This window comes from Arvicola amphibius, chromosome 6, assembly GCF_903992535.2.
Source record: "Arvicola amphibius chromosome 6, mArvAmp1.2, whole genome shotgun sequence".
NCBI classification, from domain to species: Eukaryota; Metazoa; Chordata; class Mammalia; order Rodentia; family Cricetidae; genus Arvicola; species Arvicola amphibius.
This window is the reverse complement of record NC_052052.2, coordinates 10,784,249-10,807,179: the sequence shown is the minus strand read 5'-3', so window position 1 is coordinate 10,807,179 and position 22,931 is coordinate 10,784,249. Positions and strand designations below refer to the sequence as shown.

The following is a 22,931-nucleotide window of genomic DNA, read 5'->3' as shown; positions in this document are numbered from 1 at the left end:
AGTGAGGTTTGCTGACCATTTTACAAACACGTAAATGGAAATGCAGCATTGTAAGGAAACTGCCCATCCAGTGGAGTACCGGTCTGGAATTCCAAAACTGGGGTCCAAAGCTCAAATGCAGAAGAGTCAAAGGAGAGTGGGGGGAGGGCTTTGTGGGAGCTGATGTCCTCAGCCAACTTCACTGTGAAACAGTCCCCAGAGTCACACGTCATGGTATTTGGAGATGGAGCCTCTAAGGGACACTGCAGCTTTGTCAAGAGATAGACCCAGCTAGTAGCTGGCTCTGCCACTTTGATGCAGCAGGAAGGCCTTGCTAGATACTAGCCCCATGCTCTTGGACCTTCAGGAGCGTGAGCTGTGCAGATGTCTTTTCTTTATAAACTGTCCAGACTCAGCTGTTCTGCCATAGTAACGGAAAGCGGGCTGAGATACCAGGGCGTGACTCAAACATGAGTAGGACGAGGTTCTCCTGGGGAATGACATTGATGGTCTGTCTCTGCCTGGGGTCACAGCAGGCCATGCCTGAAAACACACTGACCTCAGGGTGAGTTCTGACTGCCAGATGACCGTTTTTTTTAACATTAGTGAAAATAGAGACAGCATTAACACCTGCCTCTCTGGGCTGGTGGGAGGATGCAAAAGCACATGGCTCATAAAACACCTAGCAAGTATTTAATACCCAGGAGTGAAATGCAGTGCTAGGGACCCAGCAGGAAAACACAGTCACAGCGCTAAGCACCCAAGAGGTGTCAGAGGACCCACAGTTCCCCCTTTTTCCTCAGGAACTGTGACTACACAGGCTCTTGGGTGCTAGTGGATGGCAGTGAGCAGACGTGGCTCCTCACTGGTCTCAGTGGTGGCAAGTGCCTTGGTCACTGTGTGCTGGTAGATTGATCATAGGAACTGTTTTTAAGTGACGGCTTGCTCATTCTCAAAATGACAAACAGCTCTGCATCCTAGGGCTGTTGTGAGGGTGAGTAGGGTTACACAAGGATGTGTTGGGAATGGTGTAGCAAGTACAAGTGCTTGGAGATGACTACCGCCCTCACCATCCTCATTGTCACCATCACCACCGTCACCACCATCACCACCATCCCATTGTCACCACCATCACAACTGTCACCATCACCATCGTCGCCACCATCACAACCGTCACCACCATCACCACCATCACCACCATCACCACCATCACCACCATCCCATTGTCACCACCATCCCCGTCATCACCACCATCACAACCGTCACCATCACCACCATCATCGCTGCCTTAGTCACTGTTCTGTTGCTGTGAAGAGACACCATGACCAAGGCAACTCTTATAAAGAAAAACGTTGAATTGGGGCTGGCTTACAGTTTCAGAGGGTTTAGTCCATTACCATCACAGCGGGGAGCATGGTGGTATGGTATCCAGGCAGGTGCTGGAGCAGTAGCTGAGAGCTACATCCTGATCCACAGGGAAAGAGAGGGACTCTGGGCTTGGCATGGGCTTTTGAACCCTCAAAGCCCACCCCCAGTGACATACTTCCTCCAACAAGGCCACACCTCCTAGTTCTTCTAAGTCTTTCAATTAGTGCCACTCCCTGGCGACCAAATCCGTGAGCCTATGGGAGCCATTCTCACTCAAACCACCACAGTGACACCATCACCACCATCATCACTACTATCTTCTCTGATGACATTAGCATCATCAGCATCACCATTATCTTCACCATCACCACCACTATCTCCAATATCATTACCCTTACCAAACCATCAGCATCACTGCCGTGGTGGTTTGAGTAACAATGGCCCCCACAGGCTCGTATGCATGAAGATTTGGTTCCTGTAGTTAGTGGGACTAACTATAGGAGAGATTAAGAGCCATGGCCTGGTTGGAGGTGTGTCATGGCCGGCTTTAAGGTTTCAAATATCTCTCATCATGCCCTGTGTGCTCTCTCTGCCTCCTGCTTGTGGTTTGAGATGTGAGCCCTTACATCATGGTAGCTGTTCCTCCCACCATGCCTTCGTTCTGCCACCATGGACTCTAGCCCTCTGACACCAGAAGCTCAACTAAATGCTTTTTTTATAAGTCACCTTGGTTGTGATGCTTTATCAGAGCAATAGAAAAGTAATTAATACAGCCACCACTGTTGTTTTTAACAAAATCTCGATCATTTGATTTTTATCAATAAAGACTTGGGAATCAGATGTTGGGGTGAAGGCCTGCTAGCTCAAGAGGCAGAGAGAGCAGCCAGCTGACCTTCCTCATCCCAGAAAACTCCTTCCTCCTCTCTGTCTCCAACCATTCTCTTTAAATTTTATGTCTCTCCCTTCTACTTCCTGTGTGCCTCTCTATCTGTCCTTCTGACTCCTTCTTACTCTCTATGATCACTTTCTGTCAACTGGCTACCGGCTGCGCCTCTTGACCTATAGTCGACTTTATCATATCCTGTTTACAATATTCAATCAGAAAGCTCTTGGATTAAGGTTGTGTGCTAGGGCTGAGCCACACCAAAAATCGAAACAGGTTTTTCTAGTTAGTACTGCAATCTTGGGGTTCACAGTGTTATCAAATATCCTGCAACACATCACTACCTTCATTATTGCCATCACCTTCACTACCGCCATCACCGTCACCACCACCACTACCTTCACTACCATCACCACCACCACCACCACCACCACCACCACCACCACCACCTTCATTACCATCACCACCGCCACCACCACCACCATCATCATCACCACCACCGTCACCTTCATTACCACCATCACCACCATCACCTTCACCACGATCATCTTCAGTGCTACCACTATCGTCACCAGCACCACCCTCTGTCTTCCCCGCCCTCTTCCTTCCACTTCTCGTCCTTGTGCAGATGGCTCTGTGGTGGAACCAGGGACAGGGTGCAGAAAGTAGGGAGCACTCCAGCTCACCTGTTCCTTTCAGTCTTTTGGGATCTCAATCTAATGTTGCTTACGCCAAGGGGAAAACCCCTTTGCCAGCCACTTCCTCTTCCCCACTGCTCCTCTTATTACTCTTTGTCTGTTCCTCTTAACTTTGCACAAGCAAAGACACTGTAATCACAGAGCAGAGCCAGCAGCCCCCATCTCACCAGCGATCCGCAGATCACCCTCCCCCCAAAGCAAGCTGTGGATAAGGAGCACTAAGGAGCCTGCACTGGGGAACCTCCCCCATCCTCTGTCCCTGTACACACAGTGTGAAGTGAGGAACCTCCCATCCTGTCCCTGTACACACAGTGTGAAGTGAGGAACCTCCCATCCTGTCCCTGCACACACAGTGTGAATTGGGGAACCCCCCATCCTCTGTTCCTGTACACACAGTGTGAAGTGAGGAACCCCCCATCCTCTGTCCCTGTATACACAGTGTGAAGTGAGGAACCTCCCATCCTCTGTCCCTGTACACACAGTGTGTGTGAACAGAGGAAGGTTCTGCAGAGCCCAGCATAGCGCTGCTCAGAGCTCAGGGCTGAAGCCGGGAGAGAACAACGGTGGGTCTGAGAAGTGCTGCCCAAGGCCCGTCTTTCTCAGCCTTTCTGGAACGGCCGCCTCGACAGCTTAACTTCAGATCCATATTTCTTTACAGTAACAGATGGCTCCATTTACAGACACAGACAGTGATGACAGAAATGGTCTTGGGAGTGAGGAGGGGACAATGTACACACAGCTTGGTGCAACTGTTACCCGAGGGAGAGACCCAGATCTGCTTCTTATTGTTTCTAGCCTGGACAAGCAACTGGAAGCCTAGGCCACTCCTCCCCTGGCAACTCCGGCCTGGCCTGAGAGCCACTGATGGGTGGGAACACATTAGCTCCCTCACCCTCTGACCCAGCCCTCATTTCTCATTTCTGTGTACACATTTAGATAAATTAAGCTTATTCTTACTTTTGCTTTTTTTTTTTTTTTTTTTAAAGAACTTTACCCTGCCTTATGGATTATATTGGAGACACCCTGTCTGGGAGGCTGAAGCATCAGAATGCAAACATCTCTTTATAGTTCATTCATGGCTGTAGGAATGCAATTTTTTGTAGCAATTTTTAAAGGAAGGGCCACAATTTTCAAAATGTTGGTGCTACTGTAAGCATGTTCCTGGGAGCTCTCTCTGCTCACACTGTGTGGTCATTTTGTACACCATCCACACCTATGGCTTTATTCATTCATTATCATCCACCCATACATCATCTATCTACCCATCCATCCATCTACCCATCCACCCATCCACCCACCCATCCGTCCATCCATCCATCCACCCATCCGTCCATCCATCTACCCATCCCCCACCCATCCACCTGCCCATGCACTCACTGACCCACTAAACTATCATCTACCATCCTTCCTATCTGCCCACACCCCTCTTTCCTCCTTTCCACCTCCCACCTGCCTTTTCTTCCTTTTCTCTCACTCATTCCTTTCTCTCCCCCCATCTCTCTTCCACAGACATTTATGGACCTCTTCCAAAGTGGCAGAACTCCCCTGAGCATGGGGTGCACTGCTGGTCTGTTTCCAGACAAGGCACCCAGGCGGAGCTGCCTCCTGAGCTCTGTATCATCACTTGAACCCATCCTTTCCCTTGAACCTGGGCTGCATCCAGCATGCCAGAGACTTAACAGTCACGCAGATAGGTATCTTTCTGCCATTTTCTGACTGTGTTCAATTCTACCACTTGCTAAAGACACTAGAATCTTTTCTCCCTCCACCCCTACTCTGGCTCTCGTTTGGCCGCTGTCACCTTTAACGATAACTCACTATGTAGACCAGGCTGGCCTAAAACTCACAGAGATCTGTCTGTCTCTGTTGGAATAAAAGATGTGGCCATCATACCTGGCTATATTTAACATGTTTTTTCTCTAAATGTTGTTTGTTTGTTTGGTTTTATATATGTATGAGTGTTTTGCCTGAATGTCAGCCTGTGTGTCATGTGCCGTGCCTTTGGAGGTCAGGAGAGGGCATCAGATCCCCTGGAACTGGAGTTACGGATGGCTGTGAGCTGCCATATGGGTATTGGGAATCCCAGGGCTCTTAGCTGCTGAGACAACTCTCCAGCCCCTCTACTTAGAAACATTAAGTTCTATTTCCTGTTTCTTCTGTGTGAAGGTTGTAAGGAGCAACCAGAGGCTGACTTTTGGGAGCTGGTCCTGTCCTTCCACCATGAATCCTGCAGACTGAACCCAGCTCACAAGGTTTCCTGCTGGGCTGTCTAGCCAGCCCTAATGATTCACCAATTCCCTTCTCACCAGCGTGTCCTATTTCGGGAGGATTCATGTTGACATTCCAGACACATGCAACCGTAGGAGAGAAAAGGGTTACCTTTGTCGGAACCTGACATCTCGATGCTGAGGTCCCTAAGCAGCTGCTCTGTTTCCTCCAGCCAGGACAGGGCCACTCGCAGAATGTCCAGGACAGCCTTCTGAAGCCCTGCCACGGGCGGGCTGAGCTGCAGGTGCTGAAGGAGCCCCACCTCCTTCTTCAGGTCACGGCTGCTGCACGATTCCCTCATGCAAGCCTGAGAACAGACAGCTCATGAGCAGGCAGACCCAGTGTCTATAAATGGCGCTGGTGTGACTGGTCTGCGAGGAAGGATATCTCGGACTTGGCCAGGAAGCAGTCATGAAGCCACCACTGCCCTGGGGTGTCCCAGCTTCATTCAGTTTCTTTTGGCAGCATTTATTTTCTCCCATTTTAATTCGGCCTCAGTGTGTGTGTGTGTGTGTGTGTGTGTGTGTGTGTGTGTGTCCTCTCTCACCTCCTCTGTCCTCTCTCTGTCCCTCTCACCTTATTGCCTAGGGACAGTGTCTCTCAGCAAACCAGCAGTTCACTATTTCAGCTAGCCTGACTGACTAGTCAGTGGGCTTGTGGGATCACCTGTCTTCATCTCCCAATGCTGGATTACAGGCACCTGCAGCCAGGCCTGGCTACTTTACACGGGTGCTGAGGATTTGAACTCAGGTCTTCATGCTTGCACAATGAGCACTCTATCCACCAAGCCATGTCCCCAGCCCCTCTTTTAATGAGCACAGGGGTCTCCTTTTTAGGCTGTGTCATGCCAAACTGCCGCATCAATCTGTCTGACGTGAGAACCCAATCTGGCTACTTTGAGCCATCAGAATTCCTGTCAAGATCAACACACGCGCTGGACAGAAAGTGCTGTTTCCTGACTTGTTTGAAAGACCGCTGAAGAGTCAACATTCGCACAAAACTCCCCAAATAGCAGCTTCTGATTGCAAGGCGAAGCAGAGGCAGCTGTGTGCTCTAACTGCTCAGGGTAGGGGCACCAGGGGGCACCCTGGACCTTCGCCCCGCCTCTTCTAGAGGGGAAGGCAAGGGGCTGGAAATAGTTTGCACTGCTGGGCCAGAAAATGAGGATTTTGAGCAGAAACATCTGTTTCTTTCTCTGTCTCTCTCTGTCTCTGTCTCTTTCTCGTGTATCTGTGTATGTGCCTGTGTGTGTGTGTATTCATGCACGTGTGTGCACGTGTGGGCAAGGAGGTATGGGTCTCAGGTGTGGCTCCTCAGGGGTCATTCGCTTTGCTTTTTGAGCTAGAGGCTCTCACTGGGTAGGGTAGCTGGCTGGCCAATGAGCCCCATGGAGGCACCTGTCTTCACCCGTGCTGGGATTAACAGATATGCATGTCCATGCTCGGCTTTTTTATGTGGGTCTAGGGGTCACCCTCAGGTCCTCGTGTTTGCATAAGCCACCATTTCACCAACTAAGCCATTTCCCAAGCTGTGGTTTCTTTTTTCCTTTTTTTTTTTTTTTTTTTTTAACATCCAGAACTGGGGACTTCCCAGAGTTGGTACAGCCATCTTCTCCTGTCTCTGAGGAGTTAGTTTCAAGACAAAGATGTCAAAATCTGAGGAAGTTCAAATCTCTTCACAAGGGGCATGACACTTGTATACAACCTACACACATCCTTCTGTATACTTTAAATGGCCTCTAGGCAACTTACCATACCCAGCACAATGTACGTGCTAGGAGAAAAATGACCTGAAAAATGTCCGAGTAGAGATGGGCTTCGGTTACAGTACTTGCCTGCTGTGCACGAGGTCAAAGCTTTAGTTCCTTGCACTACAAAAGCAAACAGCCCACCCCGAACAAAATCCCTGGTACATGACTGACTTTTGGGGTGTCTGTATGGGGGCCAGAGGTGAATGTCGGGGTCTTCGTCGACCACTCTCCACCTTGCTTTAAGGATGTTTTTTGGTGTGTTTGAGATAAGGTCTCATGAAACCCAGCCTGGCCTCAACCTTGCTGTGTAGCTGAGAATGACCTCGATCCTGGAGCCTTCACCTCCCAAGCATGGGGATTAGAGACCTGCCTCAGCAAACCCAGTTTTCTGTGGTGATGTGTATCAAACCCAGGACTTCATGCATGCCAGGGCTTAACTACACTCCACACACCCCCTATTTATTTTTTGGCAGTGTCTCTCACTGAACCCAGAGCTAGCCTATTTGGCTAGATTGGGTGTCAAGCCCCAGCATCTTTCTGCATCTGCTTCCCCAAGCATTAGGGTTAGAGGAGTGTGCTGCCCAGCTTTTTAACGTGGGTGCTAAGGATTCGAACTCATGTCCTCATGTTTGTGCAGCAAGCATGTTCATGACTGAGCTATATTTTGAGTTGAATTGAGAAAATGAATCTCTCTGTGTTCAATGTGGATGACACTCTTTCCTTTGCTATTTTTGGCCCACAGATGTGAGATGCTGGGCACAGTGGGCTGACACCACCTGAAAAGGGTCGGCCATCTATTCCTGGCCATATCCACTTTCCCTGGGAGGCATTTTTGAGTGGAAGGTTGATTTATGAAAGGAGAATGTTTTTCTCCAACCTGCTCTAGAAATCAGGACCATTTCTAGGCAAGCATCAGAGAAGGGGGTGGCGAGCCTGTGAGGTCAGAGGCTACCTGGCAGCTGTTCAGCCGTGCCCTCAGCTTCTCAATGTTCTCCGTGGTCTCCTCCCGCTTGGAGTTGCTCTGATGAGTCTCCTTCTGCAGGGTCCATTTCCTCTGCTGGAAGCTGAGGTTGTCCTCGGTGACCTGCACGATCCTCTCTATCAGCTGTCGGGGGAGGGAGGAACAGAGAGGAAGATGTCTCAGGGCAGCGTGTCCCATGAGGCAATGGCTGCAGAACGGCTGCACGGATTCTGCCTCAGTGGGCCAGAAAGAAGGCCCTCAGATGATGGCTCTGAAGGACACATTGCCCAGAAACTGCAGGTCTGTACTCTCCCTCTGAATCTGTTCCAGATCCTTCCACGCTTGTAGCAGTGACTCTTGACACTAAGCCAGGTGTCCTGTGTGCCTTCACAGGCTGGGTTCTCCTCTAACTGCCCACTTGTGTTTTTTCTGTGTTTGATTGGTGTGTGTGTGTGTGTGTGTGTGCATGCATTGTGTATCTATTTGTGTGTGTGTGCATGCACATGTGTGAGAGTATGCATTGTGTATCTATTTGTGTGTGTATGCGTGCACATGTGTGAGAGTATGCATTGTGTATCTATTTGTGTGTGTGCATGTGTGAGAGTATGCATTGTGTATGTATTTGTGTGTGTGTGCATGTGTGAGAGTATGCATTGTGTATGTATTTGTGTATGTGTGTGTGTGTGTGTGTGTGTGTGCATGTGGAGGTCAGGGGACACTTTGGTTACCGTTACCATTCCTCATATGTGCCATCCACCTTGTTTTATTGAGGCCGAGTATCTCATTAGCCTAGAACTTGCCGAGTAGGCTAAGACTGGCTGGTGGGAGAGCCTGAACCCCTGGGATCTGCTTGCTACTCCCTAGGATTGGGGTTACAAGCCTGCATATCGCACCACACAGACTTTTGCGTTTTATGTGTTTCAGGGATTGAACTCAGGTCCTCGTGCTTGCGAGCCAAGCACTTCCCCAACTGAGCCGTCTCTCCAAGCTCCACTTCTGGCTTCCTATCTGCCCTTGGCCACAAAGGGCTGAAAGATAACAAGGCCAGCACCACAGAGGCCTGTCCCCTCTTCTGTGACTATCTTCCCCTTTGGAAGGGATCAGCCAAGGTATGTGGCCCGAAGCCAGGCCACCCCTCCACTCACAGGGCATCAGTGTGTCTGGTGACCAGACGCGAGTCTGCCTGGCTGGACTTGATTTTCACGAGTAACATGTCGAGGGATTTTAAACCAGCTTTTACTTCAAAAGCCAGGAAATCCCCTAAAATCAAAACAAATCTCTGTGGTGTAGCAACAGTGTGAAGAAATATGTGTCACTAACAAAAACAGAAGCATATGCTCTCAGGGTCTGGCATCCAGATCCCCCGAGACAGAAGCGAAGGAGTCACGTGGCCAGAGAGCCACACTAACCTGCTGGTCGGTGACGGGCTTGTCACGGAATGGCTTTGTTTTCCCGAAAGTGGCTTTGATGACCTGGCTTCTGAAGTGCTCTAGCTGTGGCACAAAGAGGGTGAGAGGTCAGGAGGAGGGGTTGTTGGGACAGAGGCAAGGCTGAGATGGCGTCTCTACCTCTGGGTCCAGGCCACACCACTGAACGGCCATTCAGGGCTCTGAAGCACTGGGCTGCAGAGCCATAGACAGAACAGAGCTGGCTGCAAATATGCCTTAGTGTCCGGCCCGACCCAGGCACCTGGTCCCTGTGCATATGTCCCGCACCTTCCAAAGAGCCCCTTGCTGTCAGTTATCCAATGGGAAGCCTGGGCCCAGGAGTGCTTTCTCATAATTGCTAGGCTGTGAAATAAACATTGAGACTGTCAGTCCAAATACATTGTAACCAGCATTGGCGATGGGAGAGGAGAAAGCAACTTCTGTCTCCAGGGGCCTTGGACGTCAACCGTCCCAAAGCCTCTGTCTATTGTAATTCATTTTTATGCCCCTAGAGTCAGCACTGTGCAGGCACGGAATGGGCACTTGGTGGGTGTTTGCTGGGCACTCGGACTTGGAAACATACAGGTCAGACCTGTAGATGGTACCCAGTGCCTCCCAAGGGCTGGAGTTTTCAGCTTCGGGTGGAGGGGATCACCCTGAGTGTCAAGTCAGAGCCTAGAGAACCCCAATTCTAATGTTCCCCAGACTCTATCAGGAGGCAGAGGCTAAGAAGCCTGGTTGAGAATTTACTCCCACAGCAGCCCATGACCTACAGCTGTGCTCCACTGGACAGATGTGGGCATTAATGACTAACATAATCCACCCCTAAGAGGATGCGGAGAGCCACCAGATGAAGCCAGAGTCAAGGTGCTCAGAGACCTCTGGACTCCAGGGGACCAGACATGGTGACAGTACCAAAGACCTCCAAGCCAGGAGCTCCAAGCTCTCCTGGTCAAGCTGGTCAGGAAGTTGGTGAGGTGAGGAGGCCCTGCGTGCAGGGCCCCTGGTGCCACTGGAGGGACTGTTTGTGGGGATGAGTGCCCACAGTGGGGGGTGTGTGTGACAGGAGCTCAGGTGGCTTGCAGGGTGCTGGTGACACTGGGCTGGGCTGAGGTGATGTCAGCTGGGCAGGGCCTTGAGGTAAAGGGACAGCGAGAAGGGCCAGGAAGAGGGAGGAGGGAGGAGGGAGGAGGGAAGAGGGAGGAGGGAGAAGGAAGGCTGATTCCCTCGCTCTGCAATCCGTGCATGGAGCAGTCTCAGGACCCTCTGGGTGACCCATCTTGGAGCGGAAGTGAAGGCCTTCAGGCAAGGGGCACAGGCCATGCCCTCACATCAGGTGTATTTTGTAGGGGGAGCTGAGGGGCAGCTCAGGGACACAGACTGGCAAGTCTGGGTGATGGGACAAGGGACTGGGGACCGAATAGAGGAATCACAAATGTGATGGGTTATTGGATGAGGGCCTCTAATGGCCGTCCAGTGATTAGCACCGTCTAATGGAGTCTGCCTCTGTGTCCCGAGTGTGGGGACCAAATCTGGTTACACAACCTGGTTACAATCTGGATGGTGGGAAATGGAAATCCTTGTGGACTTGGTGCTGGGTGCTCTAGAATTATGGTTCTTAGCTTTTGGGGGGTAGCTCAGAGCCCTTCTGAGACCCTGCTAAGTGCTACAGTAGATCCTCCTCCCAGACACAGAAGCACAAAACCCTGGGAATACAAAGCGTGTCTTGAGCCAGGTGGGGTGTCAGGAGAGTTTCCCACAGAGAATTCTGGATGGCTGTCCTGGGTGGCTTAGGTTTCTGCTCGTGGCTTTTCATTGGCTCTCCCTAGTCCCTTGGTAAAGTCTTGGGGCATTTTGTGTCTTTCACAGTGGGACCCTGTGCCATGGAAGGCCAACTGGCCGTCTTGGACCAGAGCAGTGGAAGCTGGCCTTTCCTGCCCAGCTGGCCAAGGATCTTCCTGCCCAGGATCTTCTCTGTCTGGTGGGGACTTTGGATACTCAGGGCTTACTTATTTAAAAAAAAAAAAAAAAAAGGCATTTCCTTATAGTCACTGTGAATCTACTGGGGTTCCCTGGGGCGGGGGGGGGAAGACTAGAGTAAACAAATTCGGTAATTGAAAGTATCGGGAGAAAGTTATAGAAACATCCCAGGGAGCAAGAGGGGGTGAGGTGGGGGTGGTGGATGTGGGACCAGGGGACCAGGGGCAGGGTTGGCTATCTGGCCAGGGTCTTGGTCACAGCACACTATTGGAGTGAGAGCTGCCCAGCAGGAGAAGAAGGATGGAATGGCACCACCTTCTGGCCTTAGACATCATACCTCACCCCACCCCACCCTGACACCAAAATTGGCTGCCTGGGTGTAGGAGACCCCCAGGGGCACATGGCCCAACAAGAAGGGCTGCGGGGGATGCTCCTACCTGGCCTACTGCCCTTTCCAAATTGATTTTAATGAGGCTCTCTCTGTTCCCCATTTCTTGCAGCTGAAGCAATTTCCTTCTGGAATCTTCCTGAAGCTTCTCTTCAACCTGAAAGGATGATGAAGGTGTGTGCCATCCGCTGCTAATGCGGTCCTGAGGCATTCTGGGGAGACCCCTCGAGGCTAGCCAGTGGCTGTTGCGGGGGGGGGGGGTCAGCCCTTGTGGCGGGGGTCAAAAGGGAGTACAGTGTAGAAGGAGGCTTACAAGACACTGTCCCCTGGGGCCAAGGACCAGGCTTAGCTCCCTGGGCTCAGCCAGGCTAATCCTACCCCAGGCTTGAATCCAAGGGTAGCGCCTAATAAGTCATGTGACTTCAGAGAGTTATTTTGCTGGGTCTGTGACTCAGTGTTCCAAGGGGGGGCGGGGGCTGTTACCAGGGCTGCCTCGAAGAGTTACTATGGGGTTAGGTGTTTGGAGTAGCTGTAGTATGTCCTAAGGGGTTTCCATGTTGTGTCAGGGTTTGCTGGAAGATAAGCCGCCATTATTTGGACACCTCAAGTGACCTGTTCACAGCAGGCTTGGTAAATATTGTTATTAGATATGCTGTCCTGGCCACATCACCAGGGGGGCCGCACGAGGCTAGCCAAGCAAGACTTTGAAAGCTGGAACTTGCAGAAGCAGTTTAAAAGGGATGGGGACAGGAGCCTGGAGACTTTTTCCCACCTTGTATGCCTGAGCATGCTCAATGCTGTCCTCTGCTGGCCATTGTGGGGCACGGCTACATCTCCAATCACACAACTCTTTTCAAATTAGTAGATGTTAATTAGGTAGAATGGGCTTCTTGATGGTATGTTAACACACTTATTCCTCGCTACCCTCTCTTGACCTCTCCCACATCAGCTCCTTCCTCTTCCTGACATGTCCCTTCCCCTTCCATGAAGACCTCGGCTCTAGTGTGGATTGGAGGGGCGGGGGGGGGGGGGTTGCTTCTCAAAGGTTTTATGCTGACACAGTCACACAAGCCTCTTATTGGGGTCTGGAGGGAGGTGCAAAGATAACATACACCTGTAGGAGCCAGCCATGATAAGCTAAATATGAACAGGTCACCCAAAGGACGTTCTTTACTTCCAACCATTATTACCTGCCAGAGTAGGACTCAGCCATGATAAGTTTAATAGAGGCCGGAGTCTCAGTAGTTTACCCTGAAGCAGTACCTGGTTGCAGGAACAACCACAAACTGAGATTACCTGAGCACCACCCAAGAATAGACCATCCAAAGAAATGCCTAACATTCCAACTGTTGTAGATAGGATCACCTGCCAGCACACACTCACCAGGATACCCTTAGACAAATGTCAGCCAATCAGGAGCCCTGAACCTTAGAAACCCATCACCTCCACCTTTACTACTATAAAACCCCAACTCTAACTGAGCTTGGGGCTCTCCATTTATTCTACACAGAGAGACCGAGTTTGCAAACTTGCATAAAAAGGCTCATTGCTTTTACATACGGGACTCAGTCTCCTTGTTGGCTTTTGGGAGACTTCGTGGATTTGGGAATAACAACACCCAGAACCATTTAGAACTTTCTTCAGAGCTTTGTGGGATGGCAAAGAACCTCTTAGACGGAGGTTGCTTGAGAAGACTCCTTATAGCTTAGGTCTTCATGGCTCTCCCTGCAGGTCTTCCTAGGTCTAAGAAATCTGGACAGTGTGCTTGGCCTTGGATCTGTTCTGTATCCCTCATCCCAGTGGTCTCCTCCCTGCTCCCCAGCCCAAGGCCCCAGAGCCAGCCTCAGCCACAGCCCAGTTCTGCCCTGGCCCGTGAGTGTCCCGCCTGCCCTGTCCCTCCACACTGGTACAGAGAAGGTATTTAAAGGGGCATCTAGTCCATAGAGACTTATCAGGTCTCTACCCTGGCCACAGCCTCAGGCTGGGCACTGGGGACCTTTGGCCTGAGATTTATGTTCCTTCTAGTGCATTCTTCAGGGTACTGCTGCAAGTCACCCAGATGTGTCTGAAGCAGCTTCCTTCCATGAGGCCTGGATGACCCAGGCTGCCTGATGCCGTGGCCGCTGGCCATGTCTGGATAGATGTGACATGTGATTAGGAACAATGAATACATCCTTGCTCAGTGGAGGATGTGGACTTTCAATTGAATTTAAAAATAGCATTTTATTTTTAAATATGAATATGGAGAGGTTGAATTTTAAAATGAATTTGATTTCAGTTTCAATAGTCACATATGGCTAGTGGCTGTGCCGTAGTGATGATGAGTCACCTAGATGGGGCTTCTGGCTTGGTTTTTTTTTTTTTTTTTGTCCCTTACATGATTTCATGAGAGCTATTCTGCTCTGAGATGCCTCCTCAGCCCTCACTCCCTCATCCGGCACGTGGACACGTGGGCTGAGTGAAAAGACAGGACGCCTGTTGCAACGCCAGAGGCAGCACTGTCACCACGGTCATGACTAGTCACAAACCCAGCGCGGCCAATGCCTGGGTCAGACCCTCCAGGTGCTCCTCTCTGCGTTCAGTACACGGCCCAAACACCAAACTTAATCAAAAAAAACCAAAACAAATAGAGCCACCAAGTCTAAGACGCAAGAAGCCCATAGGAATGGGAACAGAGTAAGGAAAAGGCATTCACCCAGGAAAAGTTGTTGTACGTTAGCTGTGAGCCAAAGGGAAAGGGAATCTCAAAAAACAGCAAGGGAAGACTGGTTACATAATAACCATCCCACAGTAATAGTAATTATGTAAGTTAGAATTACAGTTAGGAGACGATAGGGGATAGACAGAAAATCACTGTCAACTGAGAAGTCAGTGCACAGTCAAAATATGTTCCCAGAAAGAGGGGTAATACATATGCATGTGCACACACACACACACACACAAGCACACACGCATGCCTGCACACATACACACACATACCAAAGTACACACAGCACACATGCATGCACACACACATACCACACACATGCACCCCTGAGAGACTTTGTCATCAGCAGAGCCTAAATCCTTAAGGAAATATTATTTTAAGCAGAAGAGAAAGGACCCTGGATGGTTACCCAGGGATGTAGGTGGGTGTGAACACAGAGTGTGTAAAAGCACTTGGGATGTCAGTGTATGAAGGGATGTCCAGGTCCAGATGCTAAAGAGGTGACGTTGGTAGCCATTGTGGCATCCAGGAGTGGGGCGAAACCACCCACTGACACTGGGTTTTAAGAAGCTGAAGTACATGTTTAGAATAACTGAGAAAAGATACCAAAAGAGTCAAAACTCTGTCAACATTGGGCAGTGGGAAGACACAATAGCTTCTGTGCTGTTCTTACCTGAAGGAGAGCCAAGTGAGAAAATGCCAAGTGAGTACCGGGGAAAATAAACCAGGGAAAACTGTCAATTGAGAGGTGAGCATCATGTGCACGCCTTTAATCCCAGCACTGGGGAGGCAGAGGCAGGTGGATTTCTGTGAGTTCAAGGCCAGCCTGGTCAACAGAGCAAGCTCCAGGACAGGTTTCAAAAGCTACACAGAGAAACCCTGTCTCAAAAACAAAACAAAGCAAACAAAAAAGAAAACCTCAGGCAATACCAGAGGGCTAAAGTATCTTCATATATTTAGATATTAGAAAATAACCCCAAATACCCCATATGTCATTGGAAAAGACTGGGTTCTGAGTAACCGCGGAAAACACCCTACAACACGTGGGGTCCAGCGAAAGCCTCATTTAGAGGAAAACGTAGGACCCAGAAAGCAGCGTGGCTCTGTTACCGTGATGACAATGACTTTGATGAAGAGAAAAGCCGAAGTCAACCAGTTTTCACTGAAAAGGTATTCTGCAGAGTGAAGTTCATTGAGCCAGTGACTTGGCATGTTTCCAAACGTTTCTATTTTCATTGTCTTGGAATTGTTTTTATCTGGACGCATTTTTTTGGACAAATTTTACAGATAGTTTTTCTGGTCACTGTCGTTTAAAAGTTATTAATTTTATCTTTACATGTGTGTCTCTGTGTGCATGTGTGTGCACACGAGTGTGTGCAAACGTGCATATGAATGCAAGTACCTAAAAGGCCTGGTGACCTGAGTCTCAGCAGCCACGTCAGGCAGCTCACCACCACCTGTAACTCCAGCCCGGGGGACCTGACACCACTTCTGGCTTCCTTTCCAATTACATTTTCTTTTTATTGTTTGAATTTCACTCTACCCCCACTTTCCTTTATCTTTTTTCTTATTTTATGTATACGAGTGTTTTCCTGTGCATGCCTAGTGCCTGCAGAATTCACAAGAGGGTGTTGGATCCCCTAGAACTGGAGTTACAGATGGCTGTGAGCACCATGTGGGTGCTGGGAACTGAAGCTGGATCCTCTGCAAGGGCAGCCAGTGCTCTCAATCACTGAACCATCTTCCCAGGCTCTGCTCTTTTCCCTCCCTACTTTATCTGCTCTTTGAGTCTGTTTAACGCTGCTAATATATGCATGGCTGCAGGGCCATCTACTGGCCAGCAACCCAGGGCCTGCATCCTTGAAGAAAACTGGCTCTTATCCCCCAGCCTTCAATAACGCCTCAGCTAGTGGTGGGACCGTGCGATTTTGGCTGATTCTGAGTGTCTTTATTGTTCTCCACTTTTCTTTTCTTTTTTTTTTTAATATTTATTTATTATGTATACAATAGTCTGTCTGTGTGTATGCCTGCAGGCCAGAAGAGGGCACCAGACCCCATTACAAATGGTTGTGAGCCACCATGTGGTTGCTGGGAATTGAACTCAGGACCTTCGGAAGAGCAGCCAGTGCTCTTAACCACTGAGCCATCTCTCCAGCCCCTCCACTTTTCTTTTCTTGACAGTGTCATTCATTGAACCCGGATTCTTCCAGATTGGTTAGAGGACCCCTGGGTCCATCCGCCCCAGGGCTGGAATCACAGCTATGTGCTTCCCCTTATGACTTTTACACGGGTCCTGGGGATCTAAACTCAGATTTCCATGCTTGCGTAACAGCCAGTTTCCCCACCGAGCCATCTCTCCAGCCCTGAATTTTACTTTACTTTACTTTCAGTTAATTTAAAAATTAGATAGTCCTGTGTGGCTGTCGCCCACTGAAACGGATACCACATTTCCAGGGACAGGAAAGCAACTTGAGACCTACTAGGATCTGCAGGTGGGGGTGAGCCTCACTGAGATAAACCGGGAACCCTTTTATCCTGCGAATGGGGCTCCCGGCTCCCTGTTACCCGCTCCCATCCGTGAGCAGCCGCAGATGCCAGCATCGGCCACATGGGGACGCTGTGCGGGTGGAGCGGGACGGGGGACGCAAGCTTCCCTGTACCACGCACCTTGCTTCTTTCTCGCAGCGTCTTGGAGATGGTGTTCTGATTGGAACAGTTCTTCTTCAGCTCCTCTCGGAGCTTCTTCACTTCTTTCTCCATGTCTTGCATTTGCTGAAAATAAAATTCAACCGCAGAGAAGTCAAGTTTCCCTAGGCGTGGCAAGAGTTACCTCCTAAATGGAAGGCTCCCCTTCCTCGGGACTCCCTTATTCCTTGCCCCATTCCAGCTAAGCTCCTTCTCAGCTCTATATCTGAAGGCAAAGCAGACCGTTTCCTTCCCAGTTAGTATATTCAAAGTACTCAATGAAGGAAGAGTTTCTTTGGGGGGGGGGGATTCAGCAGAAGGGTTTGGAAGAACGGCTCAGTTGCTGAGTATTTGCTGTGCAAGCCTGAGGTCTGGGGTTCGGATCCCTAGCAGGCAAATAAAAAGCTGATTGGTGTGGTAGCCGGCCTGTAATCCAGCAGCAGAAAGTAGAGACAGTCTCTCAATCAAATCCAGAGCAAGCTGGCTGGGGATAAGAGTCCTATGGGGAGCTCTGGGTTTGACTGAGAGTCCTGCCTCAGTGACTAAGGTGGAAGAATAATGAAGGATTACATCAACCCCGGCTTCCACACGCTCACGCGTACACACACACGTGTGCACCTTCCCCACGTGTGTCTACACACATGCGTGCCACACGCATATGGAAAATGGGGAAAAACAATAAATAACCAGCAAAAATCCTGGATTAAGTACGTAAGATACCCATTAACTCATTAGAATCACTACTTTGTATTTTTGGATCGACTAAGCTAAGGCTTATTTGAAGGATAGAATGGTATAGATTGTATTATTATTATTATTACTACTATATTTGAGGCAAAGGGAACGTTGTCCTCAGGACCTGGAAGAGCACACACATCTCCTCCTGTGAGAATGGAAGCTATCTGGCCAGTGAGAAGAAAGGTATAAGCAAAGAATGTATTTTCATTGCAGTTTTTAAAGGTTTATTTTTAAGTGTGTGTGTGTGTGTGTGTGCGTGTGTGTGTACGTGTATGTGTGGGTACCCTTTGAAGCCAGGAGATGGCATCATATACCCTGGGACGGGAGTCACATGTGGCTGTCAGTCCCACAGTAAGGGCGCTGGAAAGCCGACTCAGGTCCTCAGCAAGAGCGTTCTTCCTTGTAGAGCCATCCTCCCTGCCCCTCTGCAGTTACGTTCTGCTGGTTGCCTTCTCTCTAAGGCAAACGATAGCCTTTCTCTTTCTTTCATTCTCCCTGAGTGTCATAAAGTCTCTGCCGTGAAAACCACAGAAGACACTCCAGTTTGCAACACCGCCTGCCCGTGGCTGCCACCACATTTAAGATGGCAGAACTCAGACTTAGGTAAACATAGGTCCAGGGCAGGGAACTCGAATGGGCTTCTAGGACAGCAGCAGGTGTGGCCTCCTGTCCCCATCCTTGTCCCTGCTCAGCCCCAGAGGAAACCCATGAGAAAGACAGAGTCAAGTGGCCAGGGAAGCCTGGAGAGAGCTCTATAGCTTCCTCCAAACAGCACACAGCCAGAACCTCATACTCTGGGGAGGGCCGGGGGTCCCGTCAAAACACCAGGGTCAGCCTCTCAGAGGTGTCATCGCCGCTGGGGACATTCAACTCACGCTTCGGCAGAGTTTCAGCTCTTTCTCCTGAGCCTCCCTGCTCTCCCTCTGGGCCTCCTCCTTCCTTAGCTCTTCTTTCAGCGCGGAACACTGAGGAGAGAGAGGACAGCAAAGGAAGAGGCCAAGGCTGGTGGTGTGGAGGTGTCTGGGGGAGGGCGTTCCCAGGGCCCCAGCAGGCCCGAGAGCGCTCTGTGCTGCTCTGCTCCAATCGCACACCCACGTTGAGCAGGGGGGACAGCTGGTGTTTGACAGGCGCACAGATGCGTCAGGGGCTCCGGGTTCCTGCCTCTCTGCAGATCTGAGATCTCAATTCCTTTTCGGAAGCTGGCAATCCGCATCATGAGAAAAGCCTATCTTCGAAGAGCTGGGTAAGGGAACAAGTGTGGGATGCCACCGGGGACTGGGGTGGCGCTAAGGGCTGTATCTGGTTGCTTTTCAGGTTGTGACCACCTGGCAGTGGAGGGAAATGCAGCCCTCCCTTTGGAGGGGACTGGGCAGCGGGCAGCTGGAGCGTAAAAAGGTGCCTTTATCCCACTCGGTGATTCCACATAAGAATCTTTTCAATTTTAACTGTCAGCTTGACCCATCCTAGAGTTGCCTGGGAATAGGGTGAGGAATTATCTACCTGGGTTGGTCTGTGTGTCTGCCTATGGGGGCGGGGGTTGTTGTGATTTTTAACAGATGTGGGAAGACCCAGCCTATTGTGGGCGGCACCACTCCCTAGGCGAGGGGTTCTGAACAGTCCGAACGGCATGAGAGAGGAGTAAACAACCGACAATAAACAGGCAGGGTCTGTGGAATCATTCTCTCTTTCCTCTCTCTCTCCTCTCTCTCTCCTCTCTCTCTCCTCTCTCTCTCTCCTCTCTCTCTCTCTCTCTCTCTCTCTCTCTCTCTCTGCCCTTGACTTCCCCTCAGTGGTGAACTATAGCCTAGAATTGTAAGACAAATAAATCTGATGAATCCTTTCTTTCCTGAGTTGCTTTTTTTTCTTTTTCTTTGTGGGGGGAGTCAAGATGTTTTGCCTCAGCAACAGAAATGAAGCTAGGACAGAGTGCACTCTAAAGCCCGTGGCTGGATCCCGCCAGGGAACCTGAAGGCTTAAGGCCCTTCCAAACCGTGTTCTTCGTGTGGTGGTTTGAGTGTGGAAGGTCCTCTGTTGGTGCGTGTGTTTGAACACGTGGTTCCCAGCTGGTGGTGCTGTTTTGAACGGTTGTAGAACCTTCAGGAGGTGGAACCTTTTGGGTGGAAGTGTGTGAACGGGGATGGGCTTTGAGACTGGACACTTACTTCCTGTCTCTTCTCTGTTTCCTGAGGATAACATGTGACAGTCACCCCAACTGAGGTCCTCACGCTTGCATAACAGGTACTTTGGCTCCCCACCTCCCTAATATCTTTTTGGAAACAGCCTCATGTAGCCCAGGCTGGCACTGAACTCTTGATCTCCCTACTTCAACCTCCCAAGTGCTAGGATTATAGGCTTATACCCCATGTGAACATCATGCATGATGGTGATTCTGTTCTCGTGCTCACTGTTCTTTGGAAAGCTGCAGGGAGGGGGGCTGAGAGATAGCTCAGTGGTTAAGAGCACTGGCTGTTCTTTCAGAGGACCCAGGTTCAATTCCCAGCACCCACAATGGCAACTCATAAACACTTAACTCCAGCTCCAGGGGGATCTTGCGTCCTCCTCTGGCCACTACAGGTGCTGCACTCACCTACCCGTGCAGACAAACATAAAAAGAAAATAATTCTTAGGAAGAAAAGAAAAGCCATAAGGAATTTGGCTCTCTATGTTGGTCTGTCGAGGAGGACATTTTAGGATTTAGTCTCCAGGCAAGTCCTCTTTTGTTGGGGCAGCTGGCCCAATCCCTGCGTTCAGGGGCGTGGCTGCTCCAGCACGGTAGCATTCCCCTTAAATAGGATTGGGGAGCCGGAAGGTGGCCGTTCGTTTGCGCTGCCCTGCGCTCTCCTTCTGCTCCGTTGGACCCTTGGTTCTGTGAGTTCCCTTATCTCCCTTTGTATTAAAATTGAGTAATTATAAAAGGACTATTTTTGGTTATTTCCAATCTTCGCCGATTCATCTGGCGCCGGAGGAGAGTTATCTGTCTATGTTTCTTTCATTGGTTAATTAATAAAGAAAACTGCCTTGGCCCTTTAAGAGAACAGAAAATTAGGTAGGTGGAGTAGACAGAACAGAATTGTGGGAACAAGGAAGTAGAGTTGGGGAGACGCTTCAGGCAGTCGCCATAGGGAGTCTCCATGCTGCTCCTCTCCGAGATGGACACAGGTTAAGATCTCTCCTGGTAAGCCACACCTCGTGGTGCTACCCAGATTACTAAATATGGGTTAAAGGAAGATGTGAGAATTAGCCAATAAGAGGCTGAAACTATGGGCCAGGCAGTATTTAAAAGAATACAGTTTCCGTGTAATTATTTCGGGTGTAAAGCTAGCCGGCTGCCGGGTGGCAGGACGCAGCCCCGCCACTTCACACTACACTCTTTGTGTGCTTGGACCCCACGCTGCGGGAGGAGGCTGTGTAGTCCAAAGTCAAGGCTAAGGGAAGTGAAGAGGGGCATGTCACATGACTAGTGTGGATCCCTCATCCTGAGCACTGAGGAGGCGGTGAGCTGGGCACTCACCCTGGAGCTCAGGGCTTCCAGCTGGTGCTCCTTTTCCTTGTTCTGATTCTTCAGTTGGTTTATTTCCTCCTTCAGCTGCTGAACTTGCTCATTCCGCGCTGACACATCTTTCTGTAACGATGTCACCATCCCTGTTTTGAACAAAGCAAAGGCAGAGACCAAAGACACAGCAAGGATTACTATCATGGCTGCCACCAAGGACCGCAGGAGCTGGAATGCGGCTGAGATCATGTTGTGTGGCCGTTTCTTCCACACAGAATCTCTTCTCAGGGGAGGAGAGATGCTCCTCCTGCCGGTTGTCCGGCTAAACATTGATGTCTGACTTTCCCTTACACTCTTTTTTTTGTTTGTTTTTTGAGATAGGGTCTCTCAGCGAGCCCGGAGCTTAGCAATTATATGAATCCCAGGGATTCTGCTGTCTCTGCCTCCCTAGTGCCGACTTTTAGCACGAGTTCTGGGGATTGAACTTGGGTACCCTTGCAAATACTTCCCTGGACCTTTGTTCCGGAATTCTTGGCACTCTTCCCTTTCTCTCTCCTACTGCCTCTATCCTCTCTGGTATCGAGAACACACTGTTCTCTGCTTCAAATACGCCAGTGGCTTCCCACCACACTTAGAAGACAATTCCCCGTGGGATTAGGCTCTGCCTTCTCCTCTGACACCCCCCCCCCCTCTCAATTTCCCTTTCCCTGAGACTCACCTGTTGCTCCTTCAGCAGAACTAGCTGGTTCCTACCCCAGGACCTTTGCATACACTGCTGCTAACAGCACTCTGTTCCTACAGGGCTCTTCCTGCGGACACATGTGGTCTCCTTTCCCTTACCCCCGAAGCCCTTCGCCACCATGCTGGCCCATGTTGTTTTCTTTACAGCATCATTCTATCCCCCAGCCATGCTTGCTTGCTTACCGATTTGACTGTCATTGCATCACCCTCGTAGGAACTGATTGTGACCTGCTCCGGGTTCTCCTCCCGGGAGTTATCAGTAAAGTATTATAGGGGTGGGTGGATGGATGGGTGAATGGGTGGATGGGTGGATAGATGGGTGGATGGATGAGTGGGTGGGTGGATGAGTGGGTGGGTGGGTGAATGGGTGGATGGGTGGATGGGTGGATGGGTGGGTGGATGGATGGGTGGGTGGATGGATGGGTGGGTGGATGAGTGGGTGGGTGGGTGGGCGGGTGGATGGGTGGGTGAATGGATGGGTGGATGGGTCCATGCTAATTAATCCCTGTGGCTGGCAAGGTGGCTCATGAGTTGACTGTCTCCTCCCCATATTCTTCAGCATGGAAGTACCTCAGTAGATCAGTTGGTAAAATGTCTTTATTTGGGCCAAGAACCCATTCAAGGAAATGGTTCTCAGGGCTCCAGGCCACTCAGCATCTTTGTTCTCCCTGAAGAGATGGGTGCTAGCTAACAGATGACGTCTACTCAGATGTTGGGTGACTTTGGTCACAGGATGGATGACTTTGAGGTGGTCCCTGGGCTAAAGCTGGCTGGTAAACACACTTCTGGGGAAGACCCCCAGTCACCTACAGTATGGCCTGAGGGTTGCTAAGAACTCTGAGGCTCTGTCCAAGCTCAGGGAGCA

The 22,931-nt window shown here is 50.2% G+C and overlaps 1 protein-coding gene across 1 annotated transcript in view; it reads right to left on the bottom strand.

Moving 5' to 3' along the window:
• Positions 1–22,931, bottom strand: part of Fhad1 (forkhead associated phosphopeptide binding domain 1) — a 110,404-nt gene that overhangs the window by 52,250 nt on the left and 35,223 nt on the right. Inside the window, exons 7-13 of the mRNA XM_038334024.1 lie at positions 21,344–21,474; positions 18,708–18,797; positions 17,077–17,181; positions 11,752–11,859; positions 9,317–9,400; positions 7,899–8,051; positions 5,308–5,503 (exon numbers count right to left, since the gene is read on the bottom strand). Coding sequence (XP_038189952.1) covers positions 5,308–5,503; positions 7,899–8,051; positions 9,317–9,400; positions 11,752–11,859; positions 17,077–17,181; positions 18,708–18,797; positions 21,344–21,474 — 867 coding nt within the window. The remainder of the gene's footprint in view (positions 1–5,307; positions 5,504–7,898; positions 8,052–9,316; positions 9,401–11,751; positions 11,860–17,076; positions 17,182–18,707; positions 18,798–21,343; positions 21,475–22,931) is intronic.